The sequence below is a fragment of the Emys orbicularis genome, chromosome 4 (assembly GCF_028017835.1).
Source record: "Emys orbicularis isolate rEmyOrb1 chromosome 4, rEmyOrb1.hap1, whole genome shotgun sequence".
Lineage (NCBI taxonomy): Eukaryota > Metazoa > Chordata > Testudines > Emydidae > Emys > Emys orbicularis.
In genome coordinates this window covers 22,331,319-22,357,787 of record NC_088686.1, presented here as the reverse complement: position 1 = coordinate 22,357,787, position 26,469 = coordinate 22,331,319, and the positions used below count along the sequence as shown (strand labels likewise).

The window sequence follows — 26,469 nt, the reverse complement described above, 5'->3', positions numbered from 1 at the left end:
GGAGAGAGAGGCATCTAGGAAAGGGATTCTCAGAAGCCAACAAAACTGAATGGGAAACTGCCCAAGCGAGGCTGGTGTGAAATGCAAAGGAAAGGGGTGGGGCTTAGGGCCTAGATTTGCAAAGGGACTTAGGCGCAGGGGTGAAAGTAAGGCGGTATGGGCTGGTACGGCGTACCGGTAAAACGTAGCCGCTCGGACCGCTGACTTTAAAGCGCTGCTCCTTTTGCACCCTCCATCGGCGGCCCTGTCAGGTCCCTCAGCAGGGCCACCAATGGGGGAGCGCAAAAGGGGCAGCGACGACCCAGCAGGGCCACCAATGGGGGGGTGCAAAAGGGGCAGCAACGACCTGGCAGGGCCGCCAATGGGGGGGTGTAAAAGGGGCAGCAACGACCTGGCAGGGCCGCCAATGGGGGGGTGCAAAAGGGGCAGCGACGACCCAGCAGGGCTGCCGATGGGGGGGCGCAAAAGGAGCAGCGACGTTAAAGCACGGCCGCTGACGGGAGGTGAGGGGGCAAAAGAAGTAGCTGCCCCGGAGCCGCGATTTAAAAGGGTCCGGGGCTCCGGCTGCCACTACCGCAGCAGCGCCAGCCGAAGCACCAGGCCCTTTAATAACCGCTGGAGCCCTGGGTGGCGCGGGCCAGGGAGCTCAGATGGACTGGCTGCAGGACGCTGACCCCCAGCCCCGCCCCTTCCGCCCGAGGTCCCGTCCCTTCCGGGGGGGCCAGAGCAGCCCCGTACCGGAAAGAGCTCCATTTTACTTTCACCCCTGCTTAGGTGCCTGACTCCCATTGGTCTGGACCTCAGGCATCGGACTGACCAGCTGGAGGAGGGTGCCTAGTACCTCTGCTTGGTGTCTCTCAGTCCCTTCTCTTGCAGCTATTTCAATCTGTAGAAAGAATGAGAGAAACACGCACACAAAGTGAGAGACTGACTCTCTCACCCAGTGCTCAGGGCACTCACCTGGCATGGGAGAGAGTCGGGGTCAAGTCCCTGCACCAAGAAACTTTTAGTTATTTATACAAAGGGGAACAGGTTCAACAGAAGCGATTGAGAGAGACCCACCCCCATAGCCTGATGGTTTGACCTCTTACATGAGAGTCCTGGGGTCAAGTCCCTGCCTTATATCAGGCAAAACAGAGATTCAAACGTGTCTCCACATCTTCTGTAAGCAAACAATTCCTGACCAGCTCAGTCCTGGCTTTCTTTTGTGGGGAGTAGGCATGCTCAGAGTACTCCTACTGCATCAGGCCTGACAGGGAAGCTAGCCCTGGGCTGGGAAACCCATCATGGCCTGATTTTGAAAACCCCCAACCACGCCCCCTCAAGCCCAATGGTGTCCAAGGAGAGATGAGGCTGCACAGTCCTTCCTGAGACCAGGCCCAGGGGCAGTGATTGGCTAGGAATGCTGGGAAGCCAGTCGCAAAGAGCTCAGCTGCTGAGAGGCTGTACAGACAAGGAATGTTCCCGTGAAGAAGCAGACCCAGCCTTCCCCATTCACACAGAGACAAATGGGGAAGAATAGCGCAGTTTTGCACAATGTAGAGACAAAGCATTAAGTTGTGGGGCATTTTTGCTTGCTTCACGTCTGCACTCACTTTACTTGCTTCGTAGTTATGGCAAGGTAAAATAAAGCATCTCTCCGTAGCGTAGCGTCTCCACTTGTAAAATGGAGATGCTGGTACTTCCCTACGACCCTGGGTGCTCAGTGTGGGTGTGGACAGCGACTGTTTGTGTTTGTATAACACGTTGGCAATGGCATGTGGCATCGAGCTTTGAAGAATTAGCATCATTATTTGATCAGAAGCATGTCTGGCTGGGAGGAGGGCCGAGCAGTAACCCTTTGAATCCCTTTGTTTAGTACCTTCCATTGAATGGAGAGTTCATCATGACACCTGGTGCAGGATTTGCAGCTTTTGATGGCAGCTGGGATCCAGGCTGTGACACAGGTATCATGTGCCCAATCCGCTGTTGATTAGCCATGTAAATTCGACACACAGACATCTGGGTGGGCTTTGATTATGGGAAATTCAATGAAATAAAGAATTCCTTTGTAGCATCTGCCTTTCCCCCTCCATGGGCTAGTAGACTGCAGTAGAAGTGCTATAGTGTGCAGCTGCGCCACCCGAGTGCTGCTAGTGCAAACGCTCTATGCCAATGGGAGAGAGCTCTCCAATCGGCATAATCACTCCACCACTGCGAGCAGCAGTAGCTATGTTGGCAGGAGACGCTCTCCCGCTGACATAGCGCTGTCTACACTGAGGCTTAGGTGGGTGTAACGTACGTCGCTCAGGGGTGGGGCTTATTCACACCCATGAGTGACATACCGTGAGTTATTGATACTGAAGTAAGTGGTAGGGTAGACCAGGGCCATGTCAGACCTTTTTCATTAGATCATCAGCCTTCTAACAAAGGCGCAGAGAAGACTTTGAAAGGAAGGCTTAAAAAGGGGGGGAGAGGGGGTTGTATGTATTTTCCACCTATTTATTAAACATGGGGCCCAAATCAAAGTCCCCATTCTCAACACTTTCAGACTTTTGAAAAATAGGTCGGTTGGGAATTTACACCTGACCCTCATTGTTATAATGAGCTGAACCACTCCCACTGTGGGGAGATAGCTATCCGGCCCATCTAGTATTTGTGCATTTCAGTAATAAAGTATCATCTATCCCCCATGTTAATCTCAAATTCACATTCCAAGTGTCTGTACGTTGTTGAGCAGGTTCTGTTTTAAGAGTGGCTGCTAATATGTGACTGGATCCTGAGGTTCTTACTCAGTTCATACTGAGGCCAAGTCCTCTATGAGTTTTTTCCATATTTAACAGCCAAAGAACACTTTCAGTCTAAAGCGACTTTTAATTTAGAGTCAGAAAAACAAGAAAAGACTCAAGGAGCCACCATGAGAGAGCACAGTGTGTGTCTTCACTGTGATTGGCTCTAGCAACTCTGAGACCAAAATGGCCAGGGTCTCTGCACACTGGCCATGTTTCTAAAGACTTACAGGTGCAGGGCACAGAGAACAAAGGCAAACAGATTCGAATTACATACTCATTAACTTCATTGAGAGTTCTCGCCGTGGAAAAATGGAGAAGGGATTTCAGCTTTTGGCCCCACCAGATTCAGTACCAGCAGTCTCAACGGTAATGTTAACAGGGCAGGTGCAGCTGCAATTTTTCAACTTTTTGTTGCTTAATCTGTATTATGATTATATCCAAGGCCACCTCCGTTTTGAGCTAGCCTTAAATTCTGCAGCATGGTTGCTGGATGCTGGGGCACTCCACTGAAGCCAACTGGGAATTCTGTGGCAGCTTCACTTAAAATACAATTTGTTTTAATGAACTAAATGCAAATATCAAAACCAGACAGTGAGTAGCCCCTGTGTAATTTATTTGGATATCAAATTCAGCTAGGGAAATGCGGGAGGCAGTTTGGGACTGTGTGATAAGCACACTTGCCTGATGTTACTACTAAAAATGATCAGCCATGAAATAGTTAATTTCATGTCAGTTGCCATTTTTAGGTTTCAGAGTTAACCCACTGAGCTTAATGGGGCAGGTCACACCTCTCAGAGTTCTTGTTTCAGGCTATATGCAGACTCAGACAGACATTATTGCACCTGTTGCAATCAGTTAATCTTGTCAAGGTTTTCTCCATAACCCTGAAAGCTGGAAACATAAAAACGAAACTGAGATTCACCAATCTGATACAAGAGGTGGATTCCGTGGGAAACGCTATACCTTTAGCATCCTGGAATTCATGAGTCCTGACTACAGAAGCCACCTGTCTGGCTTTGCAAAGCACTGACAAGTCTCCAGGCAGTGAGTGCTGCTGTTATCCTGGGGAGGATGAGCAGAGAGTAGATTTTAACTCCTGTTAAATGCTATTAGCTCCTTCATTTCAATCCCAGCATTCACGCTATTTAGATCGATGAAAGAACTGGAAGAAATGTATCAGGGCAGGGAGACTGGCTCCAAGTCCAGCTCTCACCTTACCCCTTGTCTTTCTTCCCAGGTTCAGCTGTCTCATTCACTGATGCTGAGAAGTATAAGTGGCATGACCCTGCACAATGGCATGCTGCCACCTCCTTGGAGGACCTAGACCAGGGCAAGTACATCTTTGCAGTGGATGAAGAACGTGTCCCGTGCCAGTACGATGATGCTATCTTTCAGCCTGAAACCTCCTTCCGAGTAAACATCGACTCATCTGAGCGAATGATTCATCTCCGAAGCATCTCTATAATGGGACAGGTAAAGTGGAACATTTGAGAAACAAAACAAAACGCTATCACACTTCATCACCTCCCCTGCGGCGCCCACAAAGTAGGTCATGAGAACAGAAAGTGCAGTGACACTTGCTGTGTGTGTTAGTATGGTTCACTTACAGGCGCTTGTTCAGCACTATGCATGAGCTTGACTTTGGTATGCACCGTGGTGCCAGATTTCCAAAAAGGCTTCAACCGTGTGCACCACAGTCGTAAACACACGTTTGGCTCGTGCATGCGCAAAAAATCTGATTTGTGCATGCAACCTGCATGGGACCCTGCAGCCAAGGGAGTCAGGCACTGACTGCCCCATCTGGGGCATGCAAAAGCAATTTTCAACTCCACTGACTTTCTTGACATGACAAGCCATTCAAGCGTTGTTGAAGTATAAATCAGAGACAGACCCTCTCAGGTGTCTCTCAGAGGAAAGTATATGGTTGTCTGAGGGGAGGGGGGTCATACTGTTTTGGGGGGTTGATCTCCTCTGTCCATTTGTCTCGTTGCTGTCCAGTCTGGATTGGGTGGTAATTGTTATTACCCTACCGTCTCGGCTGTCTCTTGTCCAAGTCAGAGTTCTTATGTGATTTAAATGTGGGTGTGCAAAACTGTGCATGCAATTTTGGAGGCTGCTATGGTAAAATAGGGCCTGACTGTGTCTAAATCAAATGAAGGAGAAACGTGACAGTTCTGCTTTCAGATGCTGAGTCCCTGGAGAGCCTGGGGAAAGCTCAGACTGGGTTCCAATGTAAATGAGGGCTCTGAGGCTGGGAAAGCTCTGTCTGATGAGTCTGGTCCTTGATTAGCTTGTTCATTTGAATCCATGTGTTGGGAAGCATTTCAATACAATTAAGCCAAGACTTTCCAAAGTGATCCAGGAGTTTGGGTGCTGAACCTGAGACACATTCCAGGCGTCTGACTGTCACAAAGTGCTGAGCACGCACCCTCTGGTGATCAGCCCCCTTTGAGGTGTCTCCAAATGGTGCCCAGAATCACCAGGCCCTTCTGCAAGTTTGGCCCCAGCTTTTCTTGTTAAATAAAAACGGCCAATGTCACAAAAGTTGCGCGGTGGTTTATTGAGACTGGCCCCTTCTCCTCCTCCCAGGTTCAGCTCATTGCTTTAGCCCCATCACGTGCAATACTGAGATGGGCATGAACAACAACCCCAGATCCAAACAGCTCCCAGCTTTGGGATCCAAATTGTGCAGCCGGGTTCCAACTTGGGAATGGGACAAGCTGAGCTCCAGGGGGTTCTTCTGGCCACTGGGAATGCATGTATTGGGAGCCAGACTTTGCACCTCACGTCCCGCTCTACTGCAGATAATCTATGTATCTGGCTCCTGTGACCACAGTAAGTGAGCATGTCACAACACCCTGGGAGCTGGGAAGAGCTCTTAGCAGACAGGGAACTGAGGCATAGGAGGCGAAGTGACTTGCCCAGGGTCACATGGGAAGCCAGTAGCAGAGCAGGGAATTGACTGCAGGTCTCCTGGGTTCTAGGCCATTGCCCTAACAACTGACCATCCTTCCTCTCTGTCAGATATATGCACTGTGAGGTCCTGAGAGAGAGGCTGAGAAGTTGGTTTCTCTCACTGGTTGGCTGGGCGGAGTGGATGGGGTACCAAAGGGTGGTTTTTTACAACAATGTTCTAGACAGGTCTCTTGGTTTGGCCTCGTCCAGACTGGGGGCCACACAGTGTTAACCGGCAGAGTCGATGAAAGTGTTCAAACCGAGCTCACATGGAATAACTTGGTTCCCAGCCCCGTGTTGACAGGACCCTAGACATGGATCCACCTAGCCTGCTCCCACCCACATCAGTGGCAAAGCTCCCATTCACTCCCAAGACAGCAGGATCAGGATTAAAAGGAAGAGTGATGTAGAGTAAAAAGATGCCCATCGGCTGCTTCTACCCCTCTTTGAAAGGTGACATGCAAAGACTAGTCTGTGCACCTACTCCCCCACCCTTGTTTAGGTATGGGCTATTAAGAAGGTCTCTTGCTGTTACCTTAGGGTTTGTCTCCCCTGTTTTTCCTGGAAGCGTCAGGGTGTCACAAATCTTTCTTTGGAAGCCTGTGTGGACGCATGGGAAATTAATAGGGCAGGGATTTTTAGTCAGACTGTTTAGTACACTCCGGTTCACTGCTAACAGCGAGTTAACTGAAATGCCTGACAGACAAGTTTGGGATAAAAGATTTCTGTTAAAGAATCCACCTCCCTAGCCCTGCTGTTACAGTGGATAGATCTTCAGTCTGGTTCTCGGCTCCTCTAAGCAGACCTCCAGTACAAAGAGGGAAAAGAAATTACCCAGAGTCCTGGTAATTCTCAGCTTAAAAAGAAAGAAACAAATAAAAAACCCAGCCCATGTTGTTGTTTTTTTATTGTTCTTTTAGTTTGGAAAAGCCTTTCAGGCCTTTTGTAGGCTCCATAAAGAAGGGGAGGTGGGCATGATCATGGGATCAAGTGCACCTTGAAGGGGATGTCCCAACTTCCACCTTTGAGGGCAGGTAGGCTAAGTGACTGCTCTGTTGACAAGGCTGGAGCAGCCTTGCTGCTTGCTTGCAGAGCTGTCGGATCTTACACTCCATAGGCTCAGCTGGTAAGAAATGTTGATCTATTTTTTAATCTTTCTGGGTTGGGAAGTAGAAGTTCACCAGTGACGTGGCCTTAGCTGAGTACATGCAGAGAAGCTCGGCCCAGCTGCAGTTCCACGGCAACGGGACCTTCCAGGTGACGAACGCCAGGTGTCCGGACAAATCGGGCTGTGAGTGTGGAAATGCTGGGGTGAGTTTTTCCACTGGAATTAAGCAAACTGTTCTTTGGGATCTTTGAGCTCCGCTAAGTCACAACTCCTGGGTGGGCTCTTCATGGCCTCAGGATGCAGACAGGAAGTCAAGGAACATCCCAGCACTATGCTCAGACAGGGCAGTGCAATCTCATTGGTGTTTGCAAAACTGAACAGAAAAGCAGAGCAAGGAGCAGCTCTTCAGCCAGGGGTGGATCAGAGGAACTTACCCTGGGTTTTCATTTAAGGAACATCGACAGATCTGCGCTGCCTTGCTCGGGGATGCTGGGACTCGGTGCCCAGTGCTTGTGTGCAAGGACCCCTTCCAGCCAGTCGGACACTGCTGTGAAATATGCGGTGAGTGCAGAATGGGGATTAATTCCTGTAAGCAGGCGTGGGCGGCATGCCTGGCCTTCTGGAATAGCTTTCTTGTATCTATTTCCTCGGCACTAGGCCTTGAATGCCCTTCTGGAGTTGAATCCTGTGGTTGTCATCTATACTTTGGGAATGCCAAGAATTGACTGACTGCTGTTTGACTGGTGCGGGGTCTTGTCGGTGGGAAGGTCGGAGGCTTGAGTTGGTATAAAAATAATTAAACATGCTGGTGACTCTGCAAGTATCGAGACTCAGGCTTATTTAGGGGCCTGATCCAAAGTCCAGTGAAATCAGTGGGAAAACTCCTGCTAACTCTGAGGGCTGGTCCACACTAACCCCCCACTTTGAACTAAGATACGCAATGTTATTCACGTAGCTGAAGTCGAACTATCTTAGTTCGAAGTTACCGCGGGTCCACACGCGGCAGGCAGGCTCCCCCATCGACTCCGCATATTCCTCTCGCGGAGCAGGAGTACCGGCGTCGACAGCGAGCACTTCCGGGATCGATCCGGGATCGATTTATCGCATCTAGACAAGACGCAATAAATCGATCCCAGAAGATCGATTGCTTACCGCCAGACCCGGAGGTAAGTATAGACGTACCCTCAGTGGACTCTAGATTCCCTTTGGCTGGACTTTTTGAAGTTGAGGAATAACCCATACTCCGCCTGCTGAGCCCTTCTGGTTTTTCTCTGAGGGGTTTTGATCATCCCTCCATATCAGCATGGTGACATCTAGGGAAAGGTCTTTTATATACTGTTCTAACAACAGCTCCTCCCCCAATAGTACAGTATTTTATACTGATGATATCCAAACAGGACAGCTTCCAATAGCACATCAGTTGTGGTAGAATTTGGTTCCTTTGAGATTTAGACTGTCCAAATTCCTGCCAGAATTTAAACCATATGTGTTTCTTTGCTTGGTTCTGGTTAGCCAGCACTTCATTGGCTCGAATAGCAAAGTATGATGAATAAATACAAAGGATTCATTGATTGAACAAATTCCTGAACTGTCCTGATTCTGCATCCAACTTCCTCCTTGTTCCTGCTCTTGGGGCTACTCTACCTCCCTATGAAGTGAGATTAAAAGACACAGGAAAAGGATTTTAGAGTTAAAGCTCTGATCCCCATCCGGACTGAGCCCCTCAATGGAGCTTTGTATGGTGATCACCTTGCAGGAAGGGGACCCAAGCTCACAGGATTATTATAGGAAACAATGCTCAGTGCTTCCTTTAATGCTGTCAGATCTTAAATGCACAACACAAATATTAACTATTTGTCAAACAGCCTCTCTGCGGTTGGTAGCTATTTATTATCCCCATTTCACAGATGGGGAAACTGAGGCACGGGGGCTGGCTTCAGAGGAAGGGGTTCAGCACCTCTGAAAATTAGGCTGCTTTTGCATCTATGCCTAAAGGTTGGCCTTAGGGACTTGTCCATGGAAGTCAATGTCAGGATCCTCTAGCAGTGGGTTCAAATCAACCCCATCATCTCTTCCCACCCCTGTACTATGCCTCAAATGCCTGTCTCTGGAGCCCGAGTTATGCAGCGCGCTGAGTTATATTTATGTCTCTGAATCGTTATCCTCCCTGGAGTCTATCTTGGATTGCAGCCTTTTGTCCCTGTCTGATTTTTCTGAGCCCTGCCCCTGGTTTAGCCTGTCAGGGTGTCACAAGTCATCAAGATAGTTCAATCCATTCCTGTTAGTGCAGGCTGCTAGGACTGCATTCAGGGCTGGCATCAGATATGTCACTAATGGAAAATACCCGAGGAAAATGCACTTTCTTGTTCCAGTAAATGTCATCTTTATCACCTACGGTAAATTTCATTGAAAATGAAAATATACCCAACAGATTGGCGGAATTTCCTCTACATATGGGTGTTTGTCTGCTTATCTACCTGGAAGGTGAACGGGAATTTTTCATACACAGTCATCATGCCAAACTGATTAGGGCTCTAGCATATGGTTTTCAAACCTGTTCATACCAGCAGAGCTTTTGAAAGCAATTAATGGAACTTCATATTTCCAGAAACTTTTACTCCTGCTTTTCAAGAAAAATATTTAGCTCAACTAGTATGGTGCCAATTGATTCGGTGAATTTAATTGTGCCCTTCCCTGGTGCTTTTTATCCAAGGAGCTCAAAGTACTTTACAAGCATTGATGGATGCTCATCATTACCTCTCTAAGAACTAGGTAAGTGTCAGCAGTGGATGTGGCTTTCCCAGGAGTGTTCTGAAAAAAGCTCCACTGACGCTGGGTTTTTGAAACCTGTAAAAAGACCAGCAATAGAGGAGGTGTTTCCTTCTGCAAGCTTTGTTCAGAAATCGTTAGCGGATAGAATTATCGTCCCCTTTGTGTGCTCTAGAATGAGACCAGATTACACAAATGGGACTGGAGAATTGTTTGTGAATCTTGTACTGATCCAGATCTTGGTAGACTCTGAAAACTACATTGATCCACGCTGCCAGCCCCACAATAGCCCACTTGCAATGAGAGGTGTGCTTGCAAATGCAAAATCAATGAACCTGTGTGTGCTCTTTCTTGTCTTTCTGCCTTTGAACTACAGGAGCCACTATTTCACTGGAATACACTCCTGGTTTCGACATTAGGCAGTATCAGAACAGAATTCTTCACGCCTTCCTGAGCCTGGTATGCTAGTCTGTTTGGAAAGACTTATTTAATACATCATTCAGATAGAAGCCAGGAAACCCCACCAGTAAGACATTCACCATTATCTTATAATATTAATAGACTGGTAGGTACATTATTCCAGTGATGTCAGGCTGGGTAGTGGCTGCTTGCAGAGCCCTAGCTGATACTCTTGTCACTTGGAAGTCAGGGTGGGGAACAGCTGTTTGTAGCCCTGGCTTCTGACCTCAAACAGGAACTCAGCTGCTGGTGCACACAGAGTTCAGCTAGTAGGAACTCTCTATTTACCATCTGGCCCATTAGGGTTTCCGTTATTTTCAGCTACATCCAACCTCCTACCTTGAGTATTTGATGCTAGGTGACCTTGGGCCAGTCACTTCCCCGCCCAATGCCTCAGTTTCCCCATTTTACAAAGGAGGTTAATGATACTGACCTCCTTTGTAAAGCTCTTTGTGATCTAGGGATGAAAAGCACTAGGTAAGAGCTAGGTATTACTATTGAAGCCAGTGATCTGGTTCTGCTCTCACACCAGTATGTCATTGGTGTGAATCCATTGGCGTGTTGAGTCCAGACTACCCCAAACTGTCCCGCTCTTCCAGTTAACAAGGCTACCGTCCCAGGACAGAACACAGAGTGCTGTTCAACACAGAGCCAGGCAGCACGAGCACCAGGAGCTCACACCTGCCTTGTTCGAGTTTTGACAGTCAGGGCAGCAAGTCCCAAAGGTGGGCTCCTTTGAATGAGGCTGCCCAGCCACTACCCACAGAGAGCAGAGGGACAAGTAGGAGATGCCCCCAGGAGATGTGGGGAAGGAGGTGGCCTGTGAAACAGTCAGCCCCGGACCATGCAGGGTTCCCGACTGCCCCTGAACTGAAGTGGGAGTTGTTCCTTTTTGTCATTCATTCCTACTATTGTTTTGGGACTAGGGATGTGAATTGGGGGGTATGGGGAGAGGAGAGGGAGTTGATTTCACCCCATTTCCTTCACTCACCCCTCCTGGCTGTGTGGTCTCCCAAAGAAGTTAGCAGAGTTGTAGAGTTTAAGGCCAGAAGGGACTGCCAGATTATCTAGTATGACTGCTTGTATGTCACAGGCCCCCCACACCATCCAGCACCTGGCCACTAAACCCAACACCCAGAATGAGTTAAAAGTTGAACAGCCCACAGGAGACTAGGCTATAATGTGTGACAGGGAGGGAGGGACCGGGGTGCACCAGTGCCCAAGGCCCCCTCCATGGCAGGGAAATGATTAAGTGAGATACACCCAGATCATCCTACCAAGTGAGCCACACCCCATGCTGTAGAGGAAGGCAAAAAATACCCAAAGTCGCTGCCAATCTGACCGGGGGGAAATTCCTTCCCGACCCCAGGTATGGCGATTAGTTAGACCCGAGCATGGGAGCAAGCTCCTGCCAGCCAAGCCCCTGAGAGAAGGAATGCTTGGTGCCATCTCAAGGCACCGGCCCACCCCATCCAGTGTTCATCATCAGCCATGTAGGGTTGCCAACTTTCTAATTGCACAAAACGAACACCCTTGCGCCGCCCCCTTCCCCGAGGCCCCGTCTCTGATGCCCCGCCCCCTACTCACTCCAGCTCCCCCTCCCTCTGTCACTCACTCTCCCCCACCCTCACTCACTTTCACTGGGCTGGGGCAGGGGATGGGGTGCGGGGGGGGGGGAGGACTACAGCTGGTGGTGTGGGCTCCAGGGTGGGGTCAGAAATGAGGGGTTCAGGGTGCTGGAGGGGGCTCTGGGCTGGGACAGGGGCTTGGAGTGCGGGAGAGGGTGCAGGCTCCGGCTGGGCGTGTGGGCTCTGGGATGGTGCCGGGGATGAGAGGTTTAGGGTGCAGGAGGGGGTTCTGGGCTGGGGTTGAGGGGTTTGGGGCATGGGAGGGGGCTCAGGGCTGGGGTAGGGGGTTGGGGTGCGGATGAGGGTGTAGGATCTGGGAGGGAGTTAGGGTGTGGGAGCGGGTTCTGACCTGCGGTAGGGGGTTGGGTTGTGGGGTCTGGGAGGGAGTTAGAGTGCAGGAGGGGGTTCTGACCTGGGGCAGGGGGTTCGGGGTGCAGGCTCCTGCTGGGCTGCAGGTAGCTCCTCAGGTAGCTCCTGGTTGGCAGCACAGCAGGGCTAAGGCAGGCTCCCTGCCTGCCCTGGCTCCGCGCTGCTGCTGAAAGTAGCCAGTATGTCCGGCCCCTAGGCAGAGGGGCCAGGAGGCTTTGCACGGTGTGTGCTGCCTGTCACCGCAGGCACCACCCCCACAGCTCCCATTGGCCGTGGTTCCCGACCAATTGGAGCTGTGGAGCCAGCGCTGGGGCGGGGGCAGCAGGCAGAGCTTCCCTGATTGCCCCTGCCCCCAGGGGCTGCAGGGACATGCCAGCCGCTTCCGGGGAGCTGCGCAGAGCCAGGGCAGGCAGGGTGCTGACCAGCGCCACCAGGTTCACTTTTCGACCGGGCGTTCCATTCAAAAACCAGACGCCTGGCAACCCTACAGACATGGCCATTACTGATGCTTCAGCAGAAGGTGATTTAAAAAAAACCCACCAACCCAGAGTACGGGGGCAGGGGGGGCATAATCCCTTCCTGACCCCTGCAGGTAGCCGTCTGAAACGCTGAGGTGTGCACTTGAGGCTTCAGCTCTTCTCTAAGTCCCGGGTGGGGGTGAGGGTGAGGGTGGGGGACTGGCTAGTGAGTGACATGGGGCACTCTCTCTTCCCAAGGGATGACAGCACTGCACCAGCAGGCAGAACCCACGCTGGGTGGGTTTACAGGGCCAGATTCACAGCCATGCAGGGGCCCAGCACAGAGCGGCTTTCATCCTGGTGGAGCAGGGCAGGTGGGGATGTAGGAGACTCCTCAAGGAGCATCCGGTTGGCATATTAGTTACTACCCCATCCCACCACTGAGGGCATGGCCAGAGCAAAAGGTGCCTGAACAAGAAGGTGGTGCATCTGGCCAATCCCTGCCTGCCAGAATGGGTTCTAGGGACTGTGGGCACCTGGGCCTAAACCAGAGCAGTTTTCAGGCTGTTCTAACTTATGCTGGGGACTAGTTTGGTCCCTGGCAGCCATGGAATCTGGAGGCACAAAGGTGGCTGACCAGAGAACCTGACCCAAAGTTTTCTACATATCCATTTGCAACACTGCAGGAGAAAGCAGAGCTGGGGGTCCCATGCTGCGTGACAGGCAAACTCGCTTAGGTGCCATGCAGAACACCTGGCTCCACTCCTCCACGCTGCGTTCTCACGCCCAACTGGCCAGTCAAGGATGCCAGTACTGGGGTCACTGCAGCAGCCCAGCCTCATGCTCTTGAGCTTAGTGCCCTGTGCAGCCACCGGGAGGACATGGCTTCAGAGATCCCACAATGGATCCCATGGGCCAAATTTTGCTCTGGGGCAGGTTGTGCTTCTGGAGTAACTTCACAGGAGTTACTGTGGATTTACCCTGCTATAATCAAGATCAGAATATAGCCCCATGTAGCAATAGATGCGAGTCTGGTTCTTCCCTCCTTACAAATGTGTACATTCTAATACGTTGTTTAATGGGTGTGTTACATTCACTGCCTCATTATACAGGGGCCAAATGACACTGTCACTAGAGCCTAGGAGCCCTGAGCCAGCTCCAAAGGGAGCAGTATTCCTACAGGCGTAACCTACCCTGAGTATTTTGAAGTAACATGGGGCCCCAGTGTCTGTTGTTTACAGCCCTGCATGGAAAGAAGACATAAATGTGTCATTGTGAAAACACAGCAGTGATGTGATTCACAGCAACACTAGCTCTTGATGATATTTACATTAAGATTTATAGCTAGCACTTATTTTACTGTCCATCACGGCTCCGGATGGTGACATACCCTATAATCTCTGCCTGCTGACCTAGTGTGTTTTATGTGTCTTGCTTTCTTTGAAAAGCCAAAATACGCAGGTGTTCAGATGGCTATATCCAAGGTGCGTAAACCTCAGACTTCACGGAACTCCATTCCAGTCATCCAGATTGTGCTAATGGATGATAAGACAGGGTCACAGACGGGGACTAATGCTGAACAGTTGGCTGAGGACATCATGCGTGACATAGCAGAGCACGGTAACTGTTCCCATTCACCTATGGAAGATTCTCTTTCATTCACCAATGATGCTTTCTAGGAGGTTAATAGGAATCACAGAAAATCAAGTGGCAGTTTATTTAACAAAGTATGTATTGAAAACTCCTGGTTGCTTGTACATAGCACTTTGGTCATGTCTACCATCCGAGGACCATAGCGACATCGCTCCAGTGGTGTAGCTATGCCAGCATAACCCTGTAGTATAGACGCAGCCTACAGTGATGGAAGGGGTTTTCCGTCGCCATAGAAACTTCACCTCCCCAACCAACGGTAGCTGCATTGACAGAATCATTCTTCTGTCAGCCTAGCTGCATCTACACCAGCAGAGAGGTCAGCATAGCTACAGTGCTCTGCGGTCTGGATTTTTCATACCCCGGAGCACCGTAGTCATGCCAACGTACATTTTAAGTGTAGATCAGCACATTTCAGCTTCTAAGCATTTTACAGCCCCTCTGAATTAATCAGTGTTAGTCCAGCACAACTCTTGCAAACCTATCCTCCCCCACTCCCTAAGGACTTGGCTACACACAAGTTCAATGTTTACTGGTGCAGCTTTGTATGTGGACACTTAAAACTGGTTATATCAGTTTAGCTTGTGCTTGTGAATGTACATCAGTGTCCACATATAGAGTTGTACCAGTTTAACTAAATGAGTATAAAATCATAGCTTTCGTCATCTTTAGTCTTGTCTACACACAAAAGTTGTATCAGTTTAGTGGTAGAGTTAAAGTGATGAAACCCCCAGTCTGGATGCAATTATATTGGTATAAAGGTGCTTATACTTGTGCAGCTTATCCCCATATGGGAAGAAGACTAAAGTTATACCGGTATAAGGCATCTTTACACCAGTATAACTATGTCCATCCTAGGGGCTGTATAGGTATAATTATTTTGGTAAACAATCCCTTCCCTAACCAAAATAGTTATGCCAGTACCAAAGCTGTCCATGGACCAGCCTTTCGGTGTAGGCCAGGCTTACGTTTGCAGGAAGAAAGAACCTGCCACTTGAATGTTATCTATCGGATGCCTCTTTTTTCCGTCCTGGCATGGAAAGGAAAGGAATTGGCTGTCTGAACTTAGGGACTCCACCCTTCTCCATACAACCTGTCCATTCTTGTCTCCACCTCAGAAAAGAGGAACAAGCAAAAGGAACAGAGTTCTCATATAAAGTTTTTCACTTTTGCAAAATGCATTTTCCATATGTGGGCTCCTGATATTCCCCCAAGAACAGCACTGTTGATTGGCCAGGCTAGTGAATTCATTGAACCTTTTCACTGATCCCATAAAAGGGATCATAGTATTTGCTTGGTTCACTTTTTCTGGAGGGTAGCTCTGACCCAAACATTCCTGCACAGAATACGAGACTCACATGCTAGAGCTGTGCAGAACATTCAAATAAAACCGGGACTCTCAGCCAGGCTCACGAGCCTGGAACTTGTGCGACCATCATTTGATTTATGATAGATCCAAATCAGTCCCCCAGAGCTGAGTTCCCTCTGAAATGTGTCACGTTATTGATGTAGAGCCTGATTCAAATAGTGTGACTCAAGCCCATCTCTAGTGGGAACCATGGCCAACATTAGGAGCCTAAAGTTAGACGCTTAAATCCACATTTAGGGCTTGTCTGCACTGCAAATGTTTTGCCAGCATTGCTATACCAGTATAGCTAACCCAGCAGAGCTCCCTAGTGGAGATGCAGTGTAAGCTGACAGGAGGAATTCTGCCAGTACAGCTAAAACACCTCCCTGAGTGACATGAGCTAAGCTGAGGGAAGCATTCTTCTATTAGTAGAGTTGTGTCTAAACCAGGGATTTTTTCTGGCATACCAATGTTGTCTAGGGGGCGTGAGTTTTTTCAGAGCTATGCTGGCAAAACTTTATAGTGGACAGCCTCTAACACGTAAGTAAATGACTTGATTTGCAAAGGGGCCGAATACCTTGAAGTCAGTGAGAGCTGTTGGCTGTTCAGCACTTTGGAAAATCTTGGCCCCTGTGACAGGTGAAGGTTTTGACCAAACCTCACTTGGATTGATTTTTTAACCTGAATTGCCAAGTAAGTGACTCTTGCGTGCGTGAGAACCCGTGCGAACCAGAACTGAAGGGCTGCATCTCACAAACCCCTGTAAACTGAAACCACTGACTGCACACAGCCCCACTACCTGCTATTTAGCCAGGCCCATGTTTGGGGAAATGCTAATGCCACGGTGAGTAGCAGAGACTATTTTTCTAGGCACCCTGCTTTTTATGTTCATACCAGTTCAGTACAGGGATTGCAGGTGAGTGGGACGGGAGGCGGGAGGTTTGTATTGTATAACCCTGTACTGACAAATCCTCTTTCCTACTTTGCAGGTGACTCCTTTGGCATTGTGACAGGTACAGTGCAAGTAGCCACTGGCAGTAATTCTAGTGGACAAGGAGGCACCATTGCTGGGACGGTTATTGGTCTACTACTTGGGCTGCTGTTGCTTGGCATAATGCTGTTTCTCCATAGGAAGGGGATGATAAGGTAGGGACGGGGGCATTCACACCCCTTAGATTGATAACCACCAAAGAGTCTTGTTTAACAGCTGGGACAAAGAATCCAGGGATTGGCCCAGACCCTACCTACCATTAAAGCAACTTTATGCTGCTCCACCAGTGTCAAGCTGCGCTAACACTGGCAGAACTGGCCTCCCAAATATCCTCGCATCATGGGGAGGTCCTCAGGTGACAAAGAACTGCCAGAGCAGCTTCTACGCCATGCCCTGTCCCTGCAGCAAGGGAAAGGTCGTGGCTGGGCATCCTGGCATTGCAACAATCCTTGGCTGCGTGTGTTGTTGGTAGCTGGAGTAAATGAGGGCAGCCTTGAGGCTGCTCTGACTTGCACCCAGGGACTGGTAGGTGCACAGTGGCCCCAGGGTCAGGGAAGTTCTTTGGTGGCTTAAAGGCACATTAGTGCCCCTTCCAGCTGCAGCCCACGAGCCCATAGCTGTTGCGCTGTTCTCCGGTTTGAGTTCAATGTGGTTCAATTTTGTAGCTTAATGGAAATTCCCTGTTGCTCCTGTCGCTTTGCAGCCCTGCATCTGCATGCAGAAATGACAATGCCTGGTGGGGCCCATTTGGCAATATTAATGCATCAAAACAATTCTAAACACTTGTTCTGCAACTTTGTGTCCCTGAGAGCAAATTGCATAATGGAGAGAGCCCGCAGCAACCCGTTGGACCTTATTGCTTTATTTATTAATCATCACGCAGCTGGCACTGCCTGTTTACTCAGTCATCAAAAATGGAGACTAGGCCAGGGCAGGGCTCGGCCTTGCATTCCTTCTGCACCCCAAATTCCCACAGAGGCCAACGGAACCCAGGCCTAAGTACGGTCTACAGGTCAGGGGCCCTCACTTCTTTTGGGGGGGCTGCAGATCTGGGGCCTGTTTCAGTATCTTGGGGCTTATCTGACTGTTCCATTGGCCAGCACTTAATTTAAATCACTCCGTTTTATTAAAGGTTTCAGACTGCTTGCAAAACAAGCAGAGTCAAGCAGTAAAGATTACATCTCTGAAATGTTAACTGTGTGTGTGTGTGTGTGTGTGTGTGTGTGTGTGTGTGTGCGCGCGCGCACTGGAAGGATGTATAGCTATCAGGGCATAGCTGTACTGGGAGGTGGCTGGATCGGATGCACTTGACACAATAGCTGAGATGAGAAGAAGGAAAAAAGGGGGAATTTGGAGGAAAAGGGGAGAAAAGTGGGGGTGGCAGGGGAAGGGCCCATCCCAAGATTTCAGCGTAATCAGATGGGCCTTATGAGCCCATTCTGCAGGTGTTTGTCCCACAGGTCACCTTACCACAGCGAAGGACCACAAAACAGCCTGGTCTCTGCTTAAAAAGCTTTACCAGCAGAGCCATGTAAGGGGTGTGATTTGTAGTTATGCTGATAAAAGCCCCAGTGTAGACACTATAACTTGGGCCAGGTCTACACTACAGACTCCTGGCAGCCTTGCTCTCTGGGCCAGGGGGTGAAGAGGTGTGATTTTTGACCAACATAGCTGTGCCAGCAAAAGGCCATAATATAGACACCGCTATGTTGGGAAAACTAGCTTGTTTCACTCCTGGGGGGTGATCTTACTTCACCGGTACAACATGCAGCTTTGCTAGCATAGCAGCGTCCTCACTAGGCATGCTTTGCTGGTGTAGCATACCAGGATTCCTATACCTGACCACGGAAATAACACTAGTCCAGGAAAGTACTCCTAAGTGCAGACATAGCCTCGCCGAATTGGAATAAGCGATACCAGTATAGCTGCTTCTGCACTAGGGGGATGGTGTTGCTCTAACTACGATGGCAGAGTTAAAGCGACAAAACTGTTACATGTAGCCAAGGCCAGATGTTCCAGATGAAATCCCATGTCCAGGCTGCTGTTGCATACCAAAGAGCTCTGTCACAGCTGGCTGGCTCCAGAAGGGTACGAATCCAAGGCAGGCTGCTTCTGCTTTTGCCAATGTCTTAGTGTTGCATTTTTCAACAACCAGCGCAGTTCTCGGGCATCATTTGTTTTTCTTGCCTCTCAACAAGCACAGAGATGATTAGCGTTTCCTAGCAATAAATAGCAGATTTATTTCAGTTCTAAATAAATCTCCAACCCCCATAATTGTTACCAGATTATTCATTCCCCAGTGACGTTCGTTTGGAAGCTGGGCAGTTGTTTGACATGCGTGCTCACTGCTTTGGGAGGAAAGTTTATGAAACAATCAAAGACGGGTGGAACCCAAGCCCAAAGCCTTTGGCTTGGCTCTCACTGCCCAGCTGCAGGCTCTGAATTCCAGCGCAGGCACAAATACTGTTTCAGCACTTGCATCACTGCTGCTGGACACCAGTTTTTTTTCTATAATGGAGGGTGCTCTAGAAAATGGGGAAATGATAGGGCCAGCCAGGAGGTGTGAGAGCTTCAGAGCACACTGAAGCTCTAAAGCAGAGGATGCCAATCATCCTAAATGCTACTGAAACAGTCCTTCAGAGTGCCCAGGTTTTAAAACTGAAAACTACAGCCTGAAGAACAATCAATGTCCCTTTTTCAAGAGGGCCTGACACTTACCTGAAATATTCCCCCGTCTGTATCATGAAGGAAATCCATCTCACTAGGGGAGACTAGCTTGACAGTTGCCTTCAGAATTGGATGGATGCACATTTGGGAACCTAAAATGTCTTTCCTCTCAGATTACCATCCGTACACTTGGCAGGCCTGCGGAACAGAAAGGAGGACCAGGATGTTGTGGCAGGACCAAGTGACAAAGGGTTTGACAATCCTATATTTGACACGCCGACCAACAGAGCTGTAAGTGCCCTCACTTTCTCTCTTTCCACAAGTGGCTCAACATGTAACCCGTGTAAGTCCTTTGCATGTGGAATTGCCATTTCAGGCAATAGGCTGGTGGGGTGATTGGGTACTGGCTGGAATGTCTGACCTCAGTGGTGTCTGCTAGATGGAACGTCGAGTCTATGGGACTGTGCAGACCACAGCAGGGATACGTCCTATGTACTTAGTGGAGATTCCTCTTTAGCTCCAGTGGAAGAGCTGTGTGCTCTTGGAGTGAGTGGAAGATCTTGGGCTCTACCTCGATGCTGCAGATGTGATGTACAGCTGGTGACTGTGCTGGCCATTGTTTGTGGCCAGAGGCTTTTTACAATGTGGGTCTCTAGAAGCTCTCCAGTTTTACACATCCATCACGGCTGAGGCTTTCAAAGGAGTGGTAGGTGAGGTCTATGTCCCGAGTGCATTGCAAGCTGCTCGGGTGTGTGGAACATTTGAGGAAGGCCAGTCCTCTGAGTTAGCAGCTGTAGCTAGGTGCCAGAGCACTACGTACAAAATGTAGCAGAGGCGTTTCATTTTCTGGATACGTTACTGGCAAAAATGAGCTGTGCTGTTCCTGAATCCATAGTGCCTTAGACTGACATGTTTCTTCCACACCCTCCCCACACTCCTCCCCTTCATAGCTCTGTAACTAAAGAACCAAATCACCCCCTCTAATATAATCAGGGTGTGACAAGAGTCAGCAGCAGCAGAAGAGGATTGCTCTGGGAGGAAGGACACTTGCCGCAGAAAGAGCCATGAATTAATCAGTGTGTGGAATTTGCTGTCACGAGGGATCAGTAGGGTGACTATACGTCCCAGTTTGGCCAGGACAGTCCCTTTGTTAAGCCCGGTCCCGGCCATCCCGACTTTTTTGGTAGAAGTGGATATTTGTCCTATGTGTTCTTGCCAACTTGATCAGCAAATGGGACAAATGCCCACTTTTGTCAAAAAAGTGGGGTGTGGAGGAATATGTGGTAGGGGATGAGTGGCGATGCCAGCCCCGCACAGGGGCGACGCCAGCCCCAGCCTTCGGGGGGGGGGGGGGGAGGGTCAGGCCAGGCTCAGGCAGCGATTACAGCCCCAGCCTCGCACAGGGGGCAGGCCGAGCTCAGGCAGCGATGCCAGCCCCAGCCCCGCACGGGGTGGGGAAGGGGAGGACAGGGCTCAGGCCAGCCCTGCGTGGGGAGGGAGGCTTGGGCAAGCCGTACACAGGGTGGGGCCCTCAGATGAGCAGCTCAGGACAGCCCGGGTGTGGGGGTGGGGCCTCAGGCTAGCCCCATGTGGTGTCCCATTTTCCCTTTGGGAAATATGGTCACCCTAGGGATTGGCTAAAAGCTTCGCAGGTTCCACGGAAGGTTTTTCCTTTCTCTGAATGAGAACATCCACCATTACATTAGATGGGGTCACTTTGTTTTGTAGTTACAGAGATAGGAAGCCTCATGCTTCATCGATGGGCTAAGGAGGAACATCCTCTGTGGGCAGCTCAGGCCATAATGGTCAACTGAGGGGTTTCTGCTGCTGGTCACTGCTGGAAACAAGATACTGAGCTAGACGGCTGGCTGGTCTGAGCCAGCCTGGCCATTGCCATGTGAAATATGCAGCTTGCTGAACTGTAGGGCACAGTTCCACAATGTCACATCAGATTTGCTTCATCTTACAAGCGTCTGAGCTCCGCTTTTTTTTTCACCCCGCTTCTTAAACATTTTCTCTCTCTGTGTTGTAGGAGTCACATGGTGCATGCTCCAGAGAGGAGGCCCGGAAGGAGATGGCTAGTAAAGACAGTGGGATTTATTTTGTTAACCCTTTATATAATGAAACTGAACTCATTGCTTAATAGCAAAGTCCTGAGCGGTCCTAGCCAAATGTGAGGTTGGAATATAATTTCATTCAGGCTAATATTTTACCCATTGTACAGCAACAGTTATCCCAGGATAACCCTCTATGGGCACATTTTTATTTTGCAATAAGAGTGGCTTTTATTTGGTTAATCTAAACCTCTTCCCAAGTGTTATACGTTAAAGCAGAAAAAGCCACTCTTATATAGGAAAAAGTGTGTCCACATGCAGGGATTATACACCGGTATACTATATCTGTTAAATTCCCACCTTAGCTTATACCAAAAAACCTTTACCATGTAGACAAGGTCTAAATAAAATCCCCCTTTATCATCATTGGTGTATGATTTCTTCAGTTCCTGTCCTAAACTGTTATTTTGTGTTGCTTCTAGAGCTGCTGAGGTCTTCTACCCCAAAGATGGCTGCATTTCAGTGGTGGGTGAAGTAGGGTGACCAGACAGCAAATGTGAAAAATCAGGACGGGGGTGGGGGGTGATAGGAGCCTATATAAGAAAAAGACCCCAAAATCGGGACATCTGGTCACCCTAGGGTGAAGTGTTATAATTTGCATATCAATTTTCCTTGTCAATGACAGGAGCTGTTTTCATTCATTTGTTAGCTGAAGTTCCCAATGCCTTAATAGAATAAACAGTGTTCATACAGTTCATGCCATTTGTGTGCAGTAGTTGTTTTTTTCTCCCTTTAAAGATAGTCAATTAAATAACAATACTTTATCCCCATTTATGCAAGGGGAAGCTGAGGCATAGAGATCAATTGCTTGATCCCTGCAAGATGCTGAGCTCTATGGCCTAGATCCAGCCCTTTTCACATGAAATCAGCCAGTGCTTTGTGTGTGTGGAGAGAAACAGGCCTGACAGCAAAATATTTCAGAGTCCTTTTTTGTTTCTCTGATGGTTTTTATCATTGAGAATATCTGAATGCAGATTCCCCAGCCCATCTCACAAGATGGAATCCTAAGCAAGTATTTATCTTCCTCTGTCTTTTATTGAAATGGCTGCACTGTCAGATATCTCCTGCCATCCCATTCAAGTTTGACATTTGTTATGAGAACTTCATAGAGCCACCTTGGAATTTTTCATGTTGCTTCCTGAGGTCAGAGAGCAAATATTTTAGCAGGAAAACAAAAGAGGGGACCCATCATTTTTTACATCCCTGACATTCCAATGTGCCACCTTACGATGTCCACACTAGTTCCATTGAGAAGTCCAGCATGAGATGTTTTAAATGGCTTTATTTTCTGCATCAGAGACAAGGTGGGTGAGGGACTATCTTTTACTGGACCAACTTCTGCTAGTGAGAGAGACAAGCTTTCGAGCAACACAGAGCTCTTCTTCAGGTCTGGGAAAAGTATTGAGAGTGTCACAGCTAAATACAAGATCAAACAGCTGTTTTAGCATAGCTAGCACATATTCTAAGGAACCTTTATGCTAAACTATCTGTTCCATCTGGTGTTTAGCTGTGGCACTCTGAGTACCTTTCCCAGTCCTGAAGAAGCAGGTCTCATTCACCAACAGAAGTTGGTCCAATAAAAGATATTACCTCACCCACCTTGTCACTCTAATATCCTGGGAACGACACCGTGGCACCAATATTACTTTCTGCATGACATTCTGGGGACTAGTTAAGTGCTAAATTAAGAGTGGGACTAAGAGGTGCAACCTTTCCACAGCTCCTTAGGACATGGCATCAGGAACAGTATTGGAAGTATGTAGCCTTATTGATTTTAAGGCCAGAAGGGACCATTATGATCATCTAGTCTAACCTCCTGCATAACACAGGCCGGAGAACTTTCAGTATGGACGTTTACTTATTTATCACTGGATTTTTATAGCTGGTACCTCTCAACTACCCTACACAGCCCAAAAATTCATGCAGCAATCCTCCTCACATGTTGGGAATTCATTATCAATGGGCAGATCTTGGATTCTGAATGTATGGAGATGCATGAAAATGTATGCAAATTTGCAATCTCCTGGATTGTCAATAGGGCTGGTCGGCAGGTACTGTAGGGAAGTAGCTCTGATTAGTTTATTATTTTTTGTTTCAGTCTTTAGATGGCCCAAGCCTTTTTCAGAGGCTTTGGAACTTGGTTTTATGTCTATCACAGGTTCTGACAAAATGTGACAGCTCATAGATAGTGTTTAAAGACATTACATATCTGTCTGAATAGCTCCAGTGGGTCATTATCCTGGAGACAAAGTTTCCTTTGCAGACAGATTAAATACATTTTACAGGAGGTCCCAAACATTTCCCGGTGCTGATTGATTCACTTGCCTAACCACTGGCATGAATGGGGCAGAAAAATGGATTCAAACGTCAACATCCAAAAGGCAAAAGTTTTGCAACAGCCAATTGATTCTGTTGCGGTTTTGGTAGTGAGGTTGGGCAAAGACATTATGGAGCAGACACTTGACTAATTTGTCATTCTGGGCTACCAGCCCCAGCTGTTCGTGAACAAGAGATGCCTGAATGGACCAGGGGCCAGAAACGAGGCGGGGGCCTCAAATAACAGCCCTCTCCAACGCACAGCGTCTCTCCTGGTCCAAATGGAAGGCAGGCCCTGAGCAGTCAGATTCAAGAGTAGAAGCCAGACAGCACAGCTAAGAAAACTGAAGTCAAAGATGGGAAGCTAATATATGCTATCAACAAACTCCTTTTCCCTCATGGAGCCTCCCCTGGCGCTACTGATAGCAAAGGCAGCAGCAGCATGGGAGCGGGGCTCAGTAGCATCATGGGGCTGGAGGGGGAAAAGTAGGGGGGAGGTTTGAGGCCAAGGGGTGAATTATCCCAGGGGCTTCTACAATTCCCTTATTATTTGTATTACGATAGCACCAAGAGGCCTTTACCAAGACCACAATCCCATCGTGCTAGGTGCTGTATAAACCTATGATAAGAGCCCCTGCACTGCAATGGATACAATCGGAATAGACAGAAAGGTGAGGAATGGAGTATTATGAGCCCCATTCTGCAGGGACAGAGAGATGACCAAGGAAGCCTGGAGCAGAGCTTGTGAATTGAACTCAGAGCCTCAGATTTCTAGTCTACGGCCTCACACCGCAGCTCCTCCTTTCTGTAGCCCCCCAGGGGTGTCACCTCTCAGGCCCCACTACCTTGAAGGCTCTTTTAAGTGCCAAGCCCTGTGCCAATGTGTGTGCTGGGCCCAGGGATTGTTGTTGCCTTCAAAGCTGCCTTGCCTCACATTGTGAGGATTGGTTAATGTTGGAATAACACACTGTAAAAATGCAAAGCTTCTATAAGTGCTTCATTATGTTATTACCTGTTGCGTCCTCTGTCAGAGACCACTCCCTGCTAGGACCAGGGGCAATCAAGCATATATTTCAACACAACAGCCAACACCCTACCTGGCAGTTCTTGAGAAGGGGGCATGTATCTGCCATGAACTGGCTGATGACCACCGGCGCCGTTTCATAACCGATACCCACCAGCCCTTATGTGGTAGCAGCTTCAGCTCACTGTTGGGACCAGCTAGGTTTGTACCCACAAACTAGAAGGGGAAGACTCCATATCCCATTCCCCAGCCACCAATGAGCTCCTATTTGTCCCTATAGGGTATGTCTACACTTCAATTAAACCCCCCTGGCTGGCTTGTGCCAGCTGACTTGGGCTCGGGCTAAGGGGCTATTTAATTGTGGTGTAGACATTCGGGCAGGAGCTGCAGCCCAAGCTCAGAGACCCTCCCAACTTGCAGGGTCCTAGAGCCCAGGCTCCAGCCTGAGCATGAATGTCTACACTGCAGTTAAACAGCCCCTTATCCTGAGCCCTAGTCAGCTGGCATGGGCCAACTGCAGGTGTCTGATTGCAATGTAGACACACCCTGAAAGACCAAGATGACAGAGAGTGAAAAAGCCCAAACTGCCTAACTATCTACATGGGAAATTGAGCATGGGGTAGCAGCCAGTGCCTTGGGACTCATGGGTGCTGGGGTCTAGGCCTGGCTGTTTCTGGGACAAGTCACTTTCTCTCCCTGCCTAATTCAGCTGGTAAGTGCTGTAGAGCAGCGAGTGCCTGGGACGGGGTGGTTGGTTGTCCTTTGTTGATTTCAATTGAAAACAAATTACATTTAAAAAAAATTCCAACTTGGATCGTTTTGGTGACAGACGAGGAGCTGAAGTTTAAAAAAGAAACACAGCAGAATGCATCAAATGTGCTGGGGGCCCTGGCAGAACTATGTGCGATGAGAATAAAACTAACAAGCCAGTGAGCCCTCCTGGGTACCAAAAAAAAAGGAGACTGGGGTGGGAGGGGTGGCGGCGGGGAAGAGACAACTACTGAACACTGCCAAGCCTCTGCCTCTTCCCAGCACAGTGTTGGGGGCAGCAAGGCCATCGATCTTATGGAGCGGTTGTTGTTGCCAGTGCTGTATTTCACATAATGTTGGATGCCATGGTAACAGGATGATGTCGCTTGCCAAGCTATTAATCTACGAGCTCAGAATTTCACATTCACACTGGCCTCCTGCCTCAGTGAGCACTAGCTCATTGTAGGAGAGTGCGCAGTACAACACCCATCATAAAACATGCCCCCCCACAGCTGTGTGCCGCAGAATTCCACTGCCAAAAGCAAGGACAAACACACACGCACTAGGACAGGAGGGATGGCAAAGGGGTTAGAGTGCTACCGGGGACTTGAGACACCTGGGTTCAATTCACTGCTCTGCCACAGGCTCCCTGTGGGACCTTGGGCAAATCACTGAAGGCCAAAGGTGCGGTGGCATTGCTCCACTTAGTGTTGTTGTGTGTAACTCCTAGGTGCCCTGCTGCCCAGTGGAACCCTCAGCCCTCGGTTGGGTGCCCAGCCTCCCCATACAATGCCTGGGCAGAGTAAGGGATCCTCAGAGCCAGTAGGGAGGGAACTAGCCATCTGTGAACTGCAGCATGTGGCTGGTGGGCCTGAGTTGGGCACCTCCTGCCTCTTGGGAACATCAGCTTTGACCCGCCTCCTGCAGTTAGTGGCCTAAACCAGGCCAGCCAACTCAGTAGCCCACGCCCTGGCTGGATGAAACTGAGCCCTTCTGCCATTTCAGGGAGTGGATACAGCAAGAAAGAGACCCCTAGCCTGGTGGATCAGGCCCTGGGACCCTCAAGTTCAAAATCCTGTTTTGGCTTGAACC

General features: G+C 49.1%; 1 protein-coding gene across 1 annotated transcript in view; it reads left to right on the top strand.

The window, feature by feature from the left end:
- The window catches only part of AMN (amnion associated transmembrane protein), a 47,264-nt gene extending 25,948 nt beyond the window's left edge, over positions 1-21,316 (top strand). The window contains exons 4-12 of the mRNA XM_065404383.1: positions 1,859-1,946; positions 4,009-4,244; positions 6,900-7,037; positions 7,287-7,395; positions 9,980-10,062; positions 13,966-14,137; positions 16,505-16,661; positions 19,347-19,464; positions 21,206-21,316. Coding sequence (XP_065260455.1) covers positions 1,859-1,946; positions 4,009-4,244; positions 6,900-7,037; positions 7,287-7,395; positions 9,980-10,062; positions 13,966-14,137; positions 16,505-16,661; positions 19,347-19,464; positions 21,206-21,316 — 1,212 coding nt within the window. The remainder of the gene's footprint in view (positions 1-1,858; positions 1,947-4,008; positions 4,245-6,899; positions 7,038-7,286; positions 7,396-9,979; positions 10,063-13,965; positions 14,138-16,504; positions 16,662-19,346; positions 19,465-21,205) is intronic.
- The last annotated feature ends 5,153 nt before the right edge of the window (positions 21,317-26,469 follow it).